Source organism: Panthera onca, chromosome C2 (assembly GCF_046562875.1).
Source record: "Panthera onca isolate mPanOnc1 chromosome C2, mPanOnc1 haplotype 2, whole genome shotgun sequence".
Lineage (NCBI taxonomy): Eukaryota > Metazoa > Chordata > Mammalia > Carnivora > Felidae > Panthera > Panthera onca.
Genome location: NC_138347.1, coordinates 48,595,760 through 48,616,490, shown reverse-complemented (window position 1 = coordinate 48,616,490; position 20,731 = coordinate 48,595,760). Strand labels below are relative to the sequence as shown.

Below are 20,731 nucleotides of genomic sequence, written 5' to 3'. Positions count from 1 at the left end.
TCATTTCTCAAAGGTCTCTCTACCATCACGCTTGGGAGTTAAGTTTTAACATATCAGTTTTGGGGGAACATAAGCATTCAGTCTATAGCACTGGGTCCATAGGTATAAATACTACTTTTTAGAAATCTGACAATAGTAAACTTCTACTTTTTGTGGTTTTTAAACATAAGGACCTTAATACAAGAAGAAAAATAGCAAACAGTAAGTTTGGTATTGTGGCCCCTCTTTTTTTTTTTAATTAACTAATTTATTTTTAATGTACATCCAAGTTAGTTACCATGTAGTGCAACAATGATTTCAGGAGTAGATTCCTTAATGCCCCTTACCCATTTAGCCCATTCCCCTTCCCACAACCCCTCTGGCAACCCTCTGTTCTCTTTATTTAAGAGTCTCTTATGTTTTGTCCCCCTCCCTGTTTTTATATTATTTTTGTTTCTCTTCCCTTATGTTCATCTGTTTTGTATCTTATATTCCTCATATTAGCGAAGTTATATGAGATTTGTCTTTCTCTGACTAATTTCACTTACCATAATACCCTCCAGTTCCATCTTCATAGCTGCAAATGGCAAGATTTCATTCTTTCTGATTGTGTGGCCCCTCATTATTATGGGCATATCATTCACTGAAATGTTAGCACATCAATGAGTCTCTGTTGTTCACAAGTGTAAACACCTATGTGGTAAGTATCTCATTCAGCACATTCTGGATTCTTTTGTTTTTTTTTTTGTTTTTTTTTTTGTTTTTTTTTTTTGTTTTTTTTTTTTTACATTCTGGATTCTTAACAGATCTGGTACATGGAGTCTCTATGTTATGTATACAGGTTAAATCAAGCATTAAAAAATCAACATCATGATTTTTAAATTTTAAAATGATTTTTTAAAATTTAAAAATTTAAAAAAATTTTTATTCATTTAAAGGAGTAAATGATTACTCCTTTAACTTAGTCTAATTCTTCCCTATATATTTGCTTTCCTTATTTTGTTTCTATGTCTATCCATTACCTGTCTTATCCTTGGCTCACAATTATGTCCAGTGATTACTCCACTTTAAGGGTAACACTAAACCCGTCTCTAGTTCAAGGTACTCCATGGCATCAGGACTTGCTGTAGGACATCTGAGACAATTTGGGAGAGGGGAGAATGCATTGGGACCTGCCTTTCTAATTTGAGGTCCTTGTGCATAAATGTGTGCAGGATGGTGAAGAGTACAAGATTTGGAAGTAGAAATTTCTGGATCTGAATGCCAGCTCTGCTTTCTTGGGCAAGGAGATGCGTGGTGGTTGGATTGCCCTTAGTAGCAGCAGTTGGGTACACTCAAACAATGGATTCTGAGCAGTTTTAAAAGATAATATGTAGCTTAGCATCTGTTTGAGGGGAAATGTAAGGGCAGAATCTGGCTGGGTCACATCTCAAATGAAGTGATAGATGAACTAGTAGTCAATCCACATGGTTCAGTTCCTTTCCATTGCAGTTTCAAGGTAAAGTACATAATGGGAGCTCTGAAGAAATTGTTTCTTTCAAGTCTTTGGACATTTATGGGGAAAACCAAGTAAGCCTAATAAAATAGAGGTAGATAGGGGTTCCTGGGTGGCCCAGTCAGGCGGTATCCTCTTGATTTCGGTTCAGGTCATAGTCTCACAGTTGGTGAGTTCAAGCCCCACTTGGGGCCCTGTGCTGACAGTGCAGAGCCTGCTTGGGATTCTGTCTCTCTTCTTTCTCTGCCCCTCCTCTGTTTGTGTGTGAGAGTTCTCTCTCTGTCTCTCTCTCCCTCTCTCTCTCAAAGTAAATAAAAATTAAAAAAAAAAAAATAGAGGTAGACATATGTACTAAGATTTCCAGCAACTGTAGACAAGACAGGCTACTTCCAGGTCTTTGCTTTATTTATTTATTTTTTAATTTAACACTAATTAAAAAGCCGAATCTCTTCTCTTTTCAGCCAGCATATGTCCCAAGGAAGCTAATCCCAATAACAGTCATCAAACAAGGTAATTTGTATGAGTCTGCTCTGGATATGTGTTTATAACTATTTCTGTAAATGTTAATTCCAATATAGTTAACAGTTTAGAACTAGTTTTAATATACTTTTTGCACTGAGATAACTAAACATAGCACATTAAAATCTTTTTTCTGACTATTTTAAAGCAAAAGTGTGAAAAAATCAGTATGGTCTAGCAAATTAGAACTTAATAATTTTGGCTCTCATACCAATAGGTCAAGTCTTGGCAAGTCTCACTGATTGGACAACTAGGGACAAAGCAACCATAACAAGTATTAACTTTAAAAAAAAAAAAACAGTTGAATATGTGTGGCTTTGTTCAGGGTTAAATTAGCGTACATGAAGAAAATCATTAATAGGATATTTGGATTAGTGAAACGAAAACTATGATTTAGTGCTCCCTTTAGGAAAGTAAAGGCATCCAGTTTTTGAGAATTATAATGTCTTATTCCATTTCACTATCCAATTGTTTTTGTTTTGACTTTCAGTTTTTCAAATTATTAAAATGACTCCAATATTTCCAGAAAGTTTCTTGGTAGAAGAGATCAGACATTTACAATAATTAATCATTTTAAGAAAACACAGTGTCTTAAGTGTAATCTCAAACAGTGTCAGTATTGGAATAATCTAGATTCTTTGAGAACATACATTTTCACTTTTTAATACTGTATTAATTGCCTGTTTTGTGCTATTTCTTTAACTTGGGTAGGTTGCAGGGGAGTAGAGATAAGGAAATTTCATCTCATTAGAATGGAACACTTGATGATAGAGTAACAGCCTTTCATTACCTAAAGGCGTAGGTGTTAAGGTGAGATGTGCCTTCCAGTCCTTTCTTTGGCTGTGTACCAGTGCAAAGAGTTACTTTTTACTAATTTAAAAGTTATATCCAGGCTTACCCCATGCAGATTGCTTCACATCACAGTACTGCTATTTACTGCTTACTATTTTTTTCCCATCACACTGTTAACTTTTTTCATTTCAACAGTGATTCAGAATGTTACTCACAGGGCTTCAACTAAATCCCCTGATAAGACTCCCTTTGGAGGAACAATATTAGGTGAGTATATCTTGGTATCTATACCTGCATTAAGTCAGGTTATTTTTGATAATAGGACCATTATGGAATTTTACACTGTTAGACCTGTTAGCAGGTCTATTAAATTGGAATTGGTTCATTTTCTTTGAATATTTAGCATCCTTCTTTGTGTCCATTCTAGGCTAGGAGCCAAGAGCTGCTACCTCTATTACAGTATGTTAGAGAAGCATTTCTACCCCATGCCTGGTGGGAATGGTGGCACCCATCCTACCTGCCTCATAGTGTTGTTGCAGTTGGGAGGGAGTCCTTGTTGCATTGAGCTGCTTTTTAAAAAGTATTATTAATAATAGGGAGCCTGGGTGGCTCAGTCAATTAAGAGTCTCACTCTTGATTTCAGCTCGGGTCATATCTCAGTTTGTGAAATGGAGTCCCACGTCTGACACTGCGCTGACAGTGCAGCACCTGCTTGGGATTCTCTTTCTTCCTCTCTCTCAAAATAAATAAATTAAACTTAAAAAATTATTATTAATAATGGTGTTCTTTTTCACTACACATCTTAAACAACCATTTTATGATTTTTGAGTCTGTGGATTAAAAGCCAGGATTTTGTAGTTTAGTTCTGAATATTTAAAAAAAAAAAACTATTTAAAAGGTACTGTCATATTTTTTTCTGACATTTTAGGTTTGGTTTAAAAGTGATTAAGCCATATAATTGCTAAATTTTGTAGTTTTTGTTAAATGACGAGCTTTACTTTATGTCATGATGCATTTTCTTCCTCTTACTTTATTCTATTTTCTTGCAGTCCACCTTATTATTCCAGGTCTCAATGAAACCACCGTAAAGCTTCCTACATCCATAATGCTTGAGATTTCAGATGCAATCAAGGCACAGTTAGGTAAACAGCAGTGTTGTATATGTGAACTTTGCAGTGACTGACTACTAGTACTGATAATCCTAGGATATCCAAGGAATACAGCAAATGAGCTATGTGGGCATCTTAAAGTAAAAAGTAAGGAAAAGGCATGTGCACCATTGATGGGAATGTTAAATGGTGCAGCTGCTGTGGAACATAGTATGACCATTTCTCAAAAAGTTAAGCATAGAATTACCACATGATCCAGCAATTCCACTTCTGGGTATATAACCAAAAGAATTGGAAAAAAGGTTATCAAGGAGGTATTTGGACATCTACGTTCATACCAGCATTATTCACAATAGCTAAAACATGGAAGCAACCCATGTGTCCATCAACAAATGAATGGATATGCACGGTGATGTTTATAGCACCGTTATCTACAATAGCCAAGTTATGGAAACAGTCCAAGTGTCCATCGACTGATGAATGGATAAAGAAGGTGTAATGATACAGAATTTCACTGTTTAAGATGGAAAAAGTTCTGGAGATGGATGGTGGTGATGGTTGCACACATTGTGAATGTATTTGATATTACTGAAGTATACACTTAAAATGGTTGATATACTGCATCTTATGTATATTTTACCATGAGAAAAAAAATTTGGAAAAAATATAGTAAGGGACAGAGAGATTAGAGTGTTGCAAGTATTTATGCAAATCACTTTTGTAGGTAAATAGTTATAAATTATATGAAATGTATTTATATTTAAAGTGAACATTTATCAAATTATCCAAAATACATTTATTTAGGTAAAATTTTCAAATAGAGTGATTGTTAAAAAATTATTGTAGGGGCGCCTGGGTGGTGCAGTCGGTTAAGCGTCCAACTTCAGCCAGGTCACGATCTCACGGTCCTTGAGTTCGAGCCCCGCGTCAGGCTCTGGGCTGATGGCTCAGAGCCTGGAGCCTGTTTCCGATTCTGTGTCTCCCTCTCTCTCTGCCCCTCCCCCGTTCATGCTCTGTCTCTCTCTGTCCCAAAAATAAATAAACGTTGAAAAAAAAAAATTAAAAAAAAAAATTATTGTACTATACTGTCAAGGGGCCATGAGATGTTTTCAGTGAGAACTGCTGTAGAGGTCAGGTATGTTATAATTATTATTTACTTGAGATTGATACTGCCTCCTACTTCTATAAATAACTTGATATAATTTCAGTGTTTTAAAAACATGAAAAATAACACTTTGGAGGGGGAAAAAACAGCAAAACCCTTTAAAAGGAGCCCAGGAAATAATTAATTGTGGTGTTCAGTGGAGTAAATTAGTTGCTGCATTTTAGAATCAAATTAGTCAGGATTGTCTCTATAGCACAGTATCTCAAATGTGATGGAGCATCAGAAGTCCCGAAGGGCTTGTGAACACAGACTGCTGGACCCACCGTCAGAGTTACTGTTTCAGTAGCTAGGGGGTAGGACCTGAGAGTTCGCCTTTCTAACTAGCACCCAGGAGATACTGAAGCCACTTGTTCGGGAACCACACTTTGAGAACCATCCCTCTACGGTCTCCAGAGAATGACTTGGGCTATTGGTAAATATGGAAGGAGAGGGCATGATGTAGTAGAAATTGAACAAAACTAAAAAAGGTGAATATTTTCTCTGAATTATGCACTAGGAAAGAAGTTTAGCACTTACTATATAGGTAAGTTACACAGGTCCTGCCCACGACAGGACCTCAGACTTAATTTCTCCTGACCTTTGCTTGTTTGATGCTAGGCAATCAGATTGGAACAGTTTTAAAAAGTGAACTCTTAAATTCTCCTGTTAATCTGAGAATTGACTGAAAGAAGGGAAAACAAAGCCTTAAGTAAGTAGTAGAGCACTTAACTGGTAGACTGAACAGTCCCACAAATTTTAGAAAAGTTTTCAGAACTTACATATCACCATTGTATTAAGATGTGAAAATATTTTCCAATCTTTGTGATTTTGTGCATCCTTATATTTTTATTATGACATATTCATACCTTTTGGTCCTAGAGTGAGTTACCTCTAAGAATGTAGACAAGTGACTTTAGACAAAATTTCATTAATTTGTTCCTCAGACTCGATCACTTCTCTTTTAGCTGTCAAACTCTGTGACTAAACTCTGCATCATCTAAATGCCATGTTAAGAGCCAGGAACCTTCCAAATTGAATTTCCGCAGTGAACCTATATTTGGAATCCAGTGTTCAGTACTCTTAAACTTACCTGTTCTTGGCCTGGAGCCTATATGCCTTGTCCTGGTCCTGTTTGGGAGTCTTGTTGGGGAGGAGTTAAAAAAGGAACTGGCCAGTCTCTTACTGATGTGGTTCCTAATCCATCCAGCAAAACCACAAAAAACAGAATTTGTGAAGGAGGCTGAAAATGAGCAGTTTTTTCCCCAGAACACTGCTGTCCATTTTGAAGTAGATGATGTTTTTTGTTCCTTAGTCTTGTGTGATCTTTCCTAAATTTTTTGGTTTTTGTGAATTTCTACATGCTGCCTTAATACCAATTCAGTCTTTTTGTTTTCTTTAGAGAATTACACAGTGGATATGTTTTGTTTTGTTTCTGCTTTTATTTTTCTGATATGATCCACTAAATCTTCAGGATTAAGTGTGATTTAAATGAAGAAAAATTGTATGCAAACAGTAAATATAATTTTTGACTTTTCTGGCAAAACACCAGCTTAAATTGAATACATGACAAATTTCTTGTGCATTGAAAAGTTTGGCAGCTAGTATATTTGAAAATGTCCACTAAATCCATCAAATGTACCATCTTAAAAGACTACATTTAAAAATTACATTTTAAGGTTACCGCATTTAATGAGAAGAGATATTGCTTAAATAGTGCTTTATACTACCAAGGGAGAAATAAAGTTGCCTGAAGTTATTTAACACCGCAGTTCAGAAATGTACTATTTTCTTGAGGGGGTAAATCCTAAAAATAATATCCTCATTCCAACAGGGCCCATCATGGGACATCAAGAAATTAATAGCTTTTGTTCTAAGAACACATGGTGTGAGTAATGAACGAAATAAACAAGAAAGCTAGTATTACACACACCCCTCCCAGGGGCATATAAAGGGTTTGCCAAAGCCAAGACTTACCCTGCCAAAAATGAAAGGAAACAACTGTGTTGAAAAAAGGTAGAGAAGAATCAGAGAGGAAAGGGAATTTCCTGGGTTTCAGACCATGTTCTTGTGGCATTTTACTGTGTTCTTGCCAAGACTATGGTTGTACATAATGTAGGTGAATGCCCATGGCTTGATAAGAGACATAAAGGCTCTTTCATTCAAAAATCTCTATCTACCAATTTCTCTGATGTCTGAAATGGCATTTTTAGAAACATACTATGCCTTTATATAAGGTATTAGTGATGTGAGAAGAATACAAATGTCTCTTGAGGGTAGTTTACCTTTTTTTTTTTTCCCCACTAACAGCCTAATTTTAGGTTAATGTGATTGCCAGCTGAGGGCATGTTTTTAATACAGGGAGCTAAAGCAAGGTAATCCAGAGCATTGTTTGAAATAAGATCTATAGGTTAAAATAAATAGATAATTAGTCCTAGTCAGCCAAGGAAACCACCATAGGCTATTACCCAGGAAGGATTCGCAAAGGTGTCTTAAAGGAGAAGAGGACACTGAAAAGAAAAAAAAAAAAAAAAAAGGATTAAAAAACCCTTTATCTCACATAAAAAACAAAAAACAAAAAAAAAAAAACCTTACATGGTAAACCTTGAAAGTAACAGGTTTCATAAAAAACAGAGTTCATAAAAATCTGGAATCTGAATGTTTTTTCCTGTGCTAACAATCACAGTGGTTCAAAACAAAAGCTGTCACAGCAACAGAAGAAAATGTTAAGTTCAGAAATTTTAAAAATGGAGTTTATTATAAATTTCTACTGGATCTGCTTTTTAAATTATTTCATAGAGTCCCTCTCTTTATGCCCTGCTAAATTAACTTGAACAATGGTATTTAACATTTCTTTTGTACAGAAATGCTGTGCAACTTTATGTGTACATGAATCCAAAACACACACTTGATTGTTAGATGTGGCAAATATGGAAGCACTTGTGATCTCTATTTCTAGCACTTTAAATCATTCCTGAAAACAATCAGCTGTCTGTAAAAATTTGTTGTAGACCTCCATAATACAGATTGAAACTGATTTGTTTCTATTATCATTGTGAAAGGGATGACTTTACAATTGTCTTGAAGTCCTTCAGAATAAATAATTTGTTGCCCATGTTAACTGTTAAGAAAATGGTCTTTACAACAGTGATGTGAACTACAGAAGGAAGTTTTTAAAACTTTTATCCTCAAAGAACTTTGAGAGAATCATTTAGATCAATAGTTCTCAGCAGAGGGCACCTTTGTCCCCAAGGAGATAAGTGGCAATATCTGGAGACATTTTTGTTTTTCACAATTGTGGAAATGCTAATGAAATCCGGTGGGTAAAGACCAGAGATGCTGCCAGACATTCTATACCACACAGTAACCACCCCCTGCCCCACTTCCACCACCGCGAACCAACAAAAAATTATCCAGCCCAAAATGTCACTAAAGCCAAAGTTGAGAAACCCAAGAAGTTCTGTATAGTCTTAGGACTCTAAAAAAAATTGAAAAATTTAAAAAAAAAAAAAATTCCATCTGATTATAATCATTCCAAGGTTACATGATTAGGGTATCTCAAGGATGAATTAATTAATTCATGCCACTAGACTTTCAAAATACTACAAATAAGTCATTGATTCAGGGTGCTACATAGCTGAATCAAGTTAATCCTAAATGTATTTTTAAAATAAGAAATATCTTAATCATTGGGAATCCCTGGTGTAAGAATGTATTTTCTTTAAAAAAGAATACTTAAATTTTAGAAGAAAGTTTCCATAGTTTTCTGAAGAGGTTAAAAACAAGAGGGAAAAATTATTTTATTGTTGATGCTAAGCTCCCACAGAGACCAAAAGATCAGTGTTAATATGTGGCTCGAATAAATAGCTGTTATTTTTTGCCACAAATATTATTAAATATCTTAGTTTCCTATGTGTTTTATTTGTTTTTCTCAAATTTTGGTGTCATAACCTATTGTTTTATTACTATGTATAATAGAAGAAAATTTCTATGTATTCTTTTTTTTTAAATTAGGAGTACTTGCATATAAAATTCTAGGGAGTATTTGCAATACAATCTATGCTTTCCAGAAACTCCTATTTATGAATCAGTATGACTTGAGAATTATCTCAAGTATTGGATTGTTATTTTTTTCTTCATTCCAATGCCAATTTAAATCTTAAAGAATTACCTAGAGTTAAGGAGATGGAATTCTGAAAAATCCCTGGTTGAAATGCCCAATAACTTTGTTGACTGCCTGGGGGGAAGAATTAAGAGCAAAATAGATTTCTTGAAATAATAGGTTACTTGATTATGTTTTCATGAATTATATTTGGACACTGTGTTATGAGGAAGTGAGGTGAATTGTTTGTTCTCTGACTTTATAGCTAAGAATGAAACGTTGGCATTACCTGCTGAATCTAAAACACCAGAAGTAGAAAAAATCCCAGCACGGCCCATAACAGGTAATGCGGTCCCTATGTTGTTAATTTTGAAAGAATAAATATTTTTTGAAATGATAAATGATTGACAAGTTTACACCTTTTTTCAGTGAGGGGCCATTAGGAAATTAATCTTCATCATAAGCACAAAGAGATTGTAGGTCCTTAATTTAACATCTGGAAAACCAACTGATGCAGAAGGAACTATTGAATCTTATGACCCATATGTAATATGGAAGATATATTTCTCACTCGCAATTAAAATTGTCACCTCAACATTCTAAAATATTTTTATACTAAAATGTAATACTGTGGTTTTGGTGCTTTCCTTTTATATGAAGACATGAGTTCATTTTTCATTTCTTCACTTTTGCAAGTGGTCAGTTTAGCAAAATGCCATTATCCCTCCAAAATCTGTACCTTGATATCTATGAAGGCAGCCTGGAATCACTTAATCTATAGAAGATTATGAAAGATTAACAATCCAAATATAAAGAAAATATATAATAGTTCAGTAAAAATCCTTTCAAGAATAAATGTGGATACATTTTCCCCATAGTTGATCAGCCGTTACTAACAAACATTCAAGCATTTCTTCTCTAATGAACTGCCCAAGTCCAGCCCACTGGGGACATGTTATTCTCTGAACCACAGAGTTTTTGCCAGAGCAATACCACTTTATCCAAGTCCCAGTGAAACAAACATTTGCCCAGAATTTCCCCAAATCCACACTTAGCAAAATATCTCCAATCTAAAGTGAATTTTTTCATCTGTAAAATTACCATAAATTGAAATATCCGTGACATTTACCTTGTACTAAAGTCTTGGATTCATAACTGGTCCAGAAAAGATAAATATTGGTAGGGAAATAAAATAACGTGATTTCAAGAAACCTATTCAAGTAGGAATATTTCTGCCAGAGTAAGAAGTATATGCTTCGACCTACATGGGAAATGGACCTTCCATTCCCCACCTTCACAGGTGTGGGTCAAAGGTAGAAGCTATTTAAGATGCTGGAATAATCTATTCAAATAAAATTCCTGGGTAACTTTTCTAATTTCAATATAATTTGTCAATACCAAGAAAAGCATAGCCATGACTCAGTGGATGACTCCAAGTCCTTTTCTGCCCCAAAGATTGTATTAATTTTTCCCAGTTATACTTTATTGTCTTAGCACAGTATCTGATGGGAGAGTCTACGAATTTTAGTTCTCTGCCAAACCGTATTCACAGTTTTCCACTTCAGAAACACTTAGGCAAACACCATACCTCATTATTAAGTATTGTGTTTATTTTGTGTCTTTATCCTGCAGAATTCTGGGGTCATGTAGCTCACAGTTCATTCCGAATCCCGGTGATCCTGGTTCTTATTTACCTGAGCTCATCTTTGCCTTTGATTTAGCATTTGGAGCAACCTTGTGGTTGAGCTTTTGAATCCTTAACATAATTTCAATCCCGTTCCAAGTTTTGCATGTTGACTGCAGTTTGGAAGAGAGAAATATTTATGTAATAGTTTAAAATAAACCTTTTTGCCTTAGGTCATTCTTTTATTTGCCCATTTATTAATTCATTTAATAGATATTTGCCCCATGCTTGCTTACTCCAGACGTTGTGCTAAGCCCTGGAAATAATGAGAAGGAAAAAAGCAGGCAAATAAAAGAATATGATTAGTAAGTACTTTCATGGTGGTCAGTTCACTGTGCTCTTTGGAACACATTGAAAGTGCACCAAACTTAGCAAGGAAGGGTTGGGAGAAGTGTCAGCTCAGGTGCCTGGGGCAAGCCAGGGAGTCCTTCATGGACTTGAAAAGGATTGGTATATATAAGAGTCCGTTACTAATTCTAACTGGACACCAAAATGCCTTATGATCTTTGGTTGCTTCATCATTTTATCTTAATTTACAAGTTGTTTTTTTTACCTTCCAGTGACTCCTGAGTCAGTGCCAAGAACCACGAAACCTACTGTGTCTAGTGCATTAGACTTTTCAGAAAAAACACTGGGTAATTCTAAGAACTTTTTTTTCTTTAATAATTCCCAACACTCATAGAAACAAAAAGAAACTCCAATGCCTTCATTCCCACCTCCTTGATTTCCCCTGCTCTCTTACTAGCAGTAGTGAACCTTCCTATTTCTTGGACTAATTCCATTAGAAAGTTAACAACGTGTTTGATTTTGGCGACTCATATTTTAGGCAGCCCTAGATTCTAGATGCTGACCACACACACTTTTTACCAGTCTTTTGGGATGTATCGGAAAAAAAAAAAAAAACAAAACAGAATGCCAGTCTTTTAACCCACAAATCTTGCAGGGGTAGGGGAAACCTGGAAGTCTTCACTGTGTCTGTGCTTTCTGTTTCAATAGGCTTCCCGAGTCTTACGTGCATGACACTTCAGGAGAATCCCCAGAAGTGTCATGACTTTTAATAAGAACTTCATGTCATGCAAGTTAGCAGGTGCTCAGTCCAAGAGAATCTAACTTGCTTTGTCCTTTTCTGCTGAAGAAAAGGAGCAGCATGTGATTTCTTGTGTACGTGTGATGTTGATCTTCCATGTCACACCACACCCTTTGAACCTTTACCTTCACATTTTAACAGCTACGCGAAGCTTTTCCTGGAGGCGCCGGCTTTTCCCGTGAAAGGCATCAGCTGCCCGGTGCACCCCGTGTAATGAGCATGCTTCACATGATGATGTGTTAACCACAGTGTCAAATCCTGACTCAGGGAGTTGCTGACTCAATTCTTCTTTATTTTAGTTCTCAGCGAAAGGACCCCGGAAACACTGCAAACTGTTCTAATACCTAGGTTTGAATTGTCACTGAGCACTCTAGGTAAAAATTATTAAACATTACAGCTTGTTATTACCTTGGAAATTTAATGCATGCTTTAAAGAAATCCTTAGGCTAATTCATTCAAATTGATCTCCTCATAGGAAAGAAGGGACAAATGCTTTATAGAACCGTAAGCTCCCCAACGTCAAGCCCTTAGATGTTAGAAAACATTTTATAACTTAGGATCCTGAAGAGTCTTTATGACAAATCCTTTCGCGGTTTTTCTTTTTGGCGGTCATATTTTGATATTATATGTGATTCTTCTTACTCAAAATCACTGTGTCACTGAATAAATTATTTTCTATACTTTTTCTAAATATCTTTTTATTTCATTGTTTATCCTGGCTGAGAAGATAAATTTATGGTCTTTTTTGTAGACTGTTTCTTAGAATTTATTTATGAGTGCAATATCAAAAATTGTTGGAGGAGGAGGTTAAATATAAAGCCATGTAGTTACTGAGATTCTATCCTTAAAAGCCATTAGATGGACATTTTTTAGTTCAGATGTGTTTAGTGCTTGATTTGAGTTAAAATGAAATATATCTAAGGGCACACAAACACATAATTAAAGAAATTAGGAAAGTCATTTAGTAAAAGTGAAATGGAGAACCAAAATTCTTCAAATCTAGCAGCTTGATTATAAAGAATAGAACAAGAAGCTTGATTATAGTAGCCAGCACTGACATCACAAGAATAAGAAATACGACTAACAACAATTTACTTGACGTGAATAATTTTCCTTTTTGTGTCTTTTTTTGTTGTTTTTGCAAGCTTGAGATTTTGAAAAATCTTTTCTCTGTTCCTTGTACCTCACTCAGGTTGTAACATGTCTTATATGTTTCGTTGCAGCTCCGAAAAGCCTTCCAGAATTTCCTCAGGCAAAAACACCCTTCCCTTTTGAGAAACCTGGGGGCACCTTGGGTAATAACAGCACCTTAAACCTAGTGTTAAGATGTGGGTGCAGATTGCTTAATTGTGTAGGCCACGTTTACTGGATCCTATGTCAGCAAACTTCAACGTACTGATGAATTTGGGTAACTCAACCAAACAAGGGATTGATTTAAAAACAAAAAACCCTTATTTGATGACAGTTTCTACAACTTCAGTAACAGTCATCATTGTGTTAATTCTATATAGATTTAGGTTTTGTCCTCAAAAATGTTGAAAGTATGACACCAAATTCTGGCCTCTTTCTGATCACTAAATGCTCTCTGGATGGATGCATAATGATTTCCCAACTTTTGATTGAAATAGTGTGTGCTTTTAATTGCAAGCTTCTGGTAGTCACGTAACCATACCGGCAACCTATTTGTATCCTTTTCTCCTCTCAAAAAATAATCTTCAGCGACTTCCATTTCTTTTTGCTGTAGCTTCCATTGAAAAGCCATGGATTGTGCCTACAAGTAAAATATATGAAGATTCCAAACCTCTCCCACCTCAAACTGGTAATTTTTTTCTTTTTTCTTTTTAAAATCAATTGGAACAACAGTATTGAATAACTTCTCTTATTTTTATTTTTATAGGTTCCTTAGTTGATTATCAAAATACTTGTAGTAAATGGTAAAGCTATAATGCGTTCTTGATACTTGGAGGAATGTCGTGTTTTTCTCAATGCTAAAGTAAAACAGCTTTGTGTTTGTTTTAAAACTCTGTTTTAACGTCTGGATATATAATTAGAAGGGTGGCTAGAAGGTGAACTGTGAATTGGCACATGGATTTTCTAGAGACCTCTGTAGTGACATTGAGAACAGTAACAAAAATAAGTATCTTGGGTCTGATGTGTATCAGCTTAATGTTTCCCTTGCAGGTGGATATTTGTTTTTTGATTTTTTTTTCCAACAAAAATATTCAGTAAATAGTAGAGAGCTCACTATGTGCAGGGCATTGCTAAGTCCTAAAATCTGTTAAGAATATTGTGATAAAGAGGAAAGACCACAGATCTTGGCATTAAAAATGGACCTTGATTCCTGTTCCGGCTTTCTCATTAACAGTATACTTTAGCTCTTTTTTCTACTTTCCTGGGTCTTAGTTTGTTCTTTTATAAATTGTGGCAATTGGCTTTTTCTCCTGAGAATTCTTTGTCCCACCACTAAGACTGATGAGGGAGACAGCTTCCCTTTAAAAAAAAAAACACAGCAATAACATATTTTCTTAATTAAAAAGTTATTTCCTATACATCTTGTCTTTGCTAGGGGTCTAGCAACTAAAGAGAATAGTCAGCATGTGAGAATTATACTAAAACCTCAGAAACCACTTGGTATGATTACATCCATGATTTTTGTTTTACTTGTTTGTATTTAATTGTTGTGCACCTTCTAGTTGTGATGCTTTGAGTACGTATAATATAGTATGTAATGTAGTTGAAGTTCATGTAATGAAGTTAAGTACACTGACATTTTGTGGCATTTTCCAGAAAGGATTCCAGCAGAGGACTGGTTTGAGAAAGGAGGAGAATGAGCCTTCAGAGGCATAGATGTTAGCTAAATTATTCCTTCTCTGGTACATGTAATGGGCTCAGATCTCAGCAAAAGATAAAAAGATGGCATCACATGAAGTAAGCATGTCTATTATAGTCTCCCCTAGTTTTCTCCAGTGGGAAAACACTTGAAAGTTGGTGATGGTTGTCAACCATCCAGAGAAGTCTCAAATTGGGTCTTACACGGGCTTCATTCCCCCAGAGTCACTGACCCTGAAACTGTAATGCAATTACTTAATGTGGGTGCAAAAATATCCTTAGCATTCCAGGTCACCTGAGTCTAAAATCTGGGTCCGGGGTAGAGTTTCATATGGAGCCATTCCACAGGCCCAGCTGCACTGTGGCTATGGAGCAACAACCAGTCTGTGGACCTGTGTGATGGTTTATCTCCTGCACTGTGGCATGCCTGGCCTGGCTCCCATGTCCTTCATGAGGATTATGGCTCTCAAACCAAACTAGGGCCCACGGGACTAAATAAAGGCTTAGGCCCCTTTCATCTCTTAGCTTGGGTTATTTACCTTGGGGGCATAGGGCAACCTACATTTCCATTGAGCAGCCTGTAGTTTTTTTGTGTCTATGATTATCCGAGAATGAACTGACCAGAGTCTCAAGGAAACCGCTTATGGAATTTTAACGGCAAGGACATGAAATATATATAAATCCTGAACTGAGCTAAGCTTTGGGGAGGGAGGAGAATATGTTGGGAAGGGAGGATTGTAGGGTTACAAAGAGAGATGAAATTAAAGATCCTAGTGAAGGAAAGGTTCCTTTTGCCTTTAATTCCAGAAAGGAATATTCTGGCCTTGCTCTGATGGAGTATGAATAGTGGCTAATGCAGCAGGAAGTGCTTGCATTATTCCGTTACCTCACTGCTGCCAGAGCAACCTTAAGCTGCCAGAGAACTTCCAACTTTGACTGCCAACCCCCTCTGGATGAAGTGTGGGGCTTGTCATGGCTATAACAGTTCAGTAGGTAATGATCTCAGGCATGAGCATTGGCCCTAGAAATTTGCAAGCCTTCCCTCACAACACTTAAATTTTATATTTCTGCTACTTAGTATGCTCCTTGGAACAGCAGCATTGGCATCACCAGGGAAGTTGTTAAAAAGGCATAATCTTGGGCTCTACTCCAAATCTACTGAATCAGGATCTGCTTTTTAAACAAGGTCTCCAGGGAATTCGTATGAATGTAGAGTTTGAGAAGCACTACCTTATCACTAACCTCTAATATTTTACACATGTAGGTAAGAATCATCAAATGTAGTCAGTTGTAGGATGGGAGGCCTCAAGTCAATATAAGATTGGTTTCTCAAAGTGGGTGATTATGTCTTGTTTCTACTAATGCTTCTATCTCTTATGTAAGTGTTCTGTGTGGCATCTTCCTAACATGTTAAAATTAAAATTTATCCTATATATTGTGACTTAAAGAGTTGATATATTCATGCTATCCTTTCATTCATTTAAGACTTTCCTGTTTCTTGTGATTAATTTTGTGTGAATTTATAAGTGTTCTAAGTTTCTATTTCCTATTTAGTTTCAATGTATAGGATTATTTTACTTTCCAGTCATTCACTGTGGTTTCCTAATGGAATTGTTTTAGAAAGTCAGAAGAGAGAGGGGTAGAGATAGTAGTGGAATGCTGGTCCATAATACCATTTGTCCCATTTTTAGTTATTATATCTTTTGAAGAAATGATATATTTTAGCTGGGGTTAATGATATTATTAACACTTTTTGTTAATAATGAACACATTTTGTTTTCTTTGGGGTATAGTGTGTCTGTATTTGCTATATGAACTCCCTTCAGCCAAAGACCACTAGGACCACACCTGTATTTGAACAAAGTTAAAGCTATTGCTCATTCTAACAATGGAGAATGCAGAGCATGAGGAACTGTGGGGTCCTTGGTAAGAGGGTACTAGAAAGGACTCACTGTAGGACTTGGTCTTGTTTTAGGTGATTTCTGGGGAGGGTCCAAGGAAGCAATGCCTGGATTGGCTGCTGCCAGAAAACGGGAGTAATTCCATAACCAAGTATCTTAATCCTTAACTAGAAGGCAAGAAGAACAGTGAAGTTGTGATTGGTAAATCCATATTAGTCAGAAAGTGGGGATAGTAATTTTTGTTTTGCACACAACCAAACAGTGGTCTTGTTTTTGTCTTGATCTGTGTCGGTCACCAAGCGGTCTTGTCTGATATCAGTGTTAACTTCAAATTGTTGATGTTGAGCAGGAGAGTGCCACAGCCCAATTGTGGGTGCCAGGCCAACTCCTGGGTGCCAGAGGCTGCTTTTCTCTTTAACAACCATTAAGTGTGACTTACCAGTACCTTTTGTAGAATTCGTTTTGCTTCAACATTTACTAGATTTGTTTTCCATATTTACTTCATGTTTTGTATCAAATGATCACAACGCATGCTCTCAAAAAGCTGTCTGTATTACTTTGGGATATAAAAAAGCTGTATGAAAATTCTAATTTGCATGCTGATTATTTAAATCCCTAGGTCAATTCAATAGATTATGAAAGAGTGAAATAGGGTATTTGGAACTTGGAATATTGTGGAAAATCTGAGAAGTGTAATGATCAAACATGTTCTTCCCCACTTTTAGCCTATTTGCTCCAACCTTAGTATGGCATTTTTTGATCTCATCATTTAGAATTGTATTTTGTATTCAACCTTCTCTAAAGTATGTTGAAGTAGGATTGATTGATGTCTTTATTCCCTTGGCAAACCTAAGTTTTCTTAAAGTTTAGAAAAGAGAGTATTAAAATCTACTCTATAATTATACATCAGAATGTATACTCTTTAAAATAAATTCTATATTAAAAGAAAGTTGGCCACCTTTTAAAAATATGTAAGTGCTTGTAACAAAAACTCAGGAAAGAAAATTTTTCTGATGACATGATAGAATTGGTCTTAGGTTCTATTGAAAAGTGGCCAGTTGACTATGATTTCTGTGTACTATAGAATGAGTTCTAGAAGAGTAGTCTACCTTCCAGTCCCCCAAAGAATTGTGCATTTGTGTGTATGTGCACGCATTTGTTGAATTGCTTCTTCATTGGTATAATTTTGTATTTGCACAGCAATTTCCTATTAAGAGATTGAAAGGTTGTATATATACCATCCTATTGATCCTCCAGAAGTCCCTGGAAATAGAGTTACCATTTTCTTTTAAAGCAACAAGTGAGAGGCTTGCCCTGAATGAGTAGAGGAGCAAAAACTAGATCCTCATTGATTTCTTTCCTAAGCTTCTAACAACCACACCAAGTTAAGAGTGAAATAATGTTATACAGTTTACTTCGAAATTTTTTCTTGAATAGCTTACCAACAGAGCAAATGATGCTAGGACCAGGTGCCTTCTAGATTTTTAAGCAACATTAAGTGGTCTGTGAGTAAGACTGGCCACTTTCTGACATTCATTCTTCTTGTGAATGTGATCACTGATCTGTGACCTATGCAGTGACACAGCTGGGTTAATAACCAACTCAACTACGTAGTAGTTATGTGGCTGTAGACAAGTGATTTAACCTCTGAGAGTCTCAATTTTCTCACCTATAAAATGGAAATAAAATTTTTTTCATTGAGTGTTAGGTCTTGGAAATAATGCGTTTAAAAAAATAGTGTAAGTCACTAAATCTAATTCGCAGTACTTGAGAGGTACTCTGTCATCCTTTCCTTAATACAGTGGACTCTTGAATGCATCCCCTTCCTACCACACTGCCCATCCCAAACCTCCTGAATTGCTGCAGATACTCAATAATAATAATACAATAACATGACTGAAAAAAAGGAAGAAGGAAGAGAGACAATAAAAAGACTCTAACTTGCATATAAGCTTAACAAAAGATTGTTGGATCTTCATTTCACTTGTTTAAACATTTTTTAAAAAGAATGTATAGGATATATGCATTGTTATTTAAAGAGGCATTGCCCCCATGGAATGGTCTGACATCTTATTAACTCTGGGCAAGGATGTATAACACAGCCACGCTGTTGAGTTAGAGTAGCAACCTGAATCTTTCTATAAACTGGGCCCTGAGACCCTTCCTAGGTTCAAGGAGTAAAATGATGTGTGACCAACTTGCTCTGTTTTCCATGGGCATCAGAGGTGGGAGAGGCAACATAAATGCTGTGTGTACTGTCCCACAGCTCAGGCACGTGCATCATTTCTCAAGCCCTTATGTCATTGAAAGGGTAAGATGGAAATCATCTTTTGGTTTCTGGCTTCATAGTGTCATCAGTGTCAAGCCTCCTTAACTTGATCATCCACTTAAAAAGACCATCAGTTAGTACCAGGAAAGAATTTTTTTTTAATTTTTTAAGTTTATTTATTTTGAGAGAGAGAGCATGAACAGGGGAGGGGCAGAGAGAGAGGGAGAGAGATGATCCTAAGCAGGCTCCATGCTGTCAGCCCAGAACCTGACTCAGGGCTCAAACTCACAAACTGTGAATTCATGACCTGAGCCAAAACCAAGAGTCAAATGCTTAACCGACTGAGCCACCCAGGTGCTCCAGAAAATATTTTTTTTTGTTTACTTACTTTTAAAACAAAGTTTTTTTTTTTAAGGTTTATTCATTTTTCAGACACAGCATGAGTGGGGGAGGGGCAAAGAGAGAGGGTGAGAGTAAGACAGGCACCCCAGGCAGGCTCCACACTGTCAATCAGTGCAGAGCCTAATGTGGGGCTTAAACTCATGAACCGTGAGATCATGATCTGAGCCAAAGTTGGACGCTTAACCAACTAAGCCACCCAGGTGCCTGTAATACCAGGAAAGATTTAAAGTTTGTTTGTTTTATTTTCAGAGAGAGAGAGAGAGAACGAGAACATGCACACCCAAGCAAGCAGGGGAGGGATAGAGAGAGAGGGAGAGAATCCCAAGCAGGCTCTGTGCTGTCAGCACAAAGCCTAATGTGGGGCTCGAACCCAGGAATGGTGAGATCATGACCTGAGCAGAAACCAAGAGTCGGTTGCTTAACCGACTGGGCCACCCAGGTGCCCTAGTACCAGGAAAGATTTAAAGCTCAATTCAGACAAAGATAATGGTTTCTTTATACAACCCAAGATGATTTGACATGTTCATTTTCATTTTTAGAAAACTCTCCTGACTGTTGTTTCCTCAGTGTACCCAGACTAACTGATTTTTCCCTCCAAATGTACTGTGACTTACTATTAAGACAACTCATCTTCTGGCATAATTCCTTCCCCTTGAACAACAAACAGTTATCCTTAGAAGCTCTCCCTTGACAACAGAGTCAGAACTGAGAATGATCAGCCTCAGTCTTTTCATTAGAATCTACTTTGAGAGCTGCCTTTAGGAGTTCATCACTTACTATTTTCAGTACTTTGTAGAACTTCAGGAAATTACTATATGCACTTAAGATCTATAAATCATTTAAAGACCTGAACGCTGAATGATCACACATGGGGAGTGGTATACTGGTTGGAAAATTGTGGTTTGCTCAGAGTGGTTGAAAAGAGATTGAACTCTATCTACATTTGGACCTTACTGCCTCCCTGTGAGTTGTTGATGATTACAGATCTGGCCCACCCAACTGGATTAAGCCCTAGAGAGGAGAAAAAAGTGGAGATGAGTGGTAGTGTTGATGCTTACAGAGCAGGAAAATAGGATTCACGTGTAGCAGATGGTTTACAGATTCACTGTGGCCTCTTAGAGATTTACAGCCTCAGCCTTTGGTTTTGCTTCATGAGCGTTTTCTTGTATGCACTATTTTCACAAATTTCAAGTCCAAACAGAAAGATACTTTATTTTTCCATCAACTAAGGAAAGCACGATGTATTTATTTAAATGGTACTGAGAACTGTGTGTGTGGTGTTCATAAATGCTTTTCTCATCCCGCTATTTATTGATAGTCCTATTGTATCTTCCCGTTGCTTCTTCATATGTTTTTAGGATTCTATTTCCATGGCAGGGTATGGCCACATAAGCATATGGCAGGTAATTAATTGTGTAGTAG

General features: G+C 36.5%; 1 protein-coding gene across 32 annotated transcripts in view; it reads left to right on the top strand.

The window, feature by feature from the left end:
- ABI3BP (ABI family member 3 binding protein) overlaps positions 1-20,731 on the top strand; it is a 256,453-nt gene that overhangs the window by 114,805 nt on the left and 120,917 nt on the right. For 25 of the 32 annotated variants that reach the window (XM_078452941.2, XM_078452937.2, XM_078452958.2 and 22 more), the window contains exons 7-14: positions 1,936-1,984; positions 2,981-3,052; positions 3,835-3,927; positions 9,403-9,480; positions 11,382-11,456; positions 12,208-12,282; positions 13,132-13,203; positions 13,653-13,727. In XM_078452941.2, the coding sequence (XP_078309067.1) occupies positions 1,936-1,984; positions 2,981-3,052; positions 3,835-3,927; positions 9,403-9,480; positions 11,382-11,456; positions 12,208-12,282; positions 13,132-13,203; positions 13,653-13,727 (589 nt within the window). The remainder of the gene's footprint in view (positions 1-1,935; positions 1,985-2,980; positions 3,053-3,834; positions 3,928-9,402; positions 9,481-11,381; positions 11,457-12,207; positions 12,283-13,131; positions 13,204-13,652; positions 13,728-20,731) is intronic. The other 7 variants (XM_078452967.2, XM_078452966.2, XM_078452957.2 and 4 more) reach the window with 2 other exon arrangements.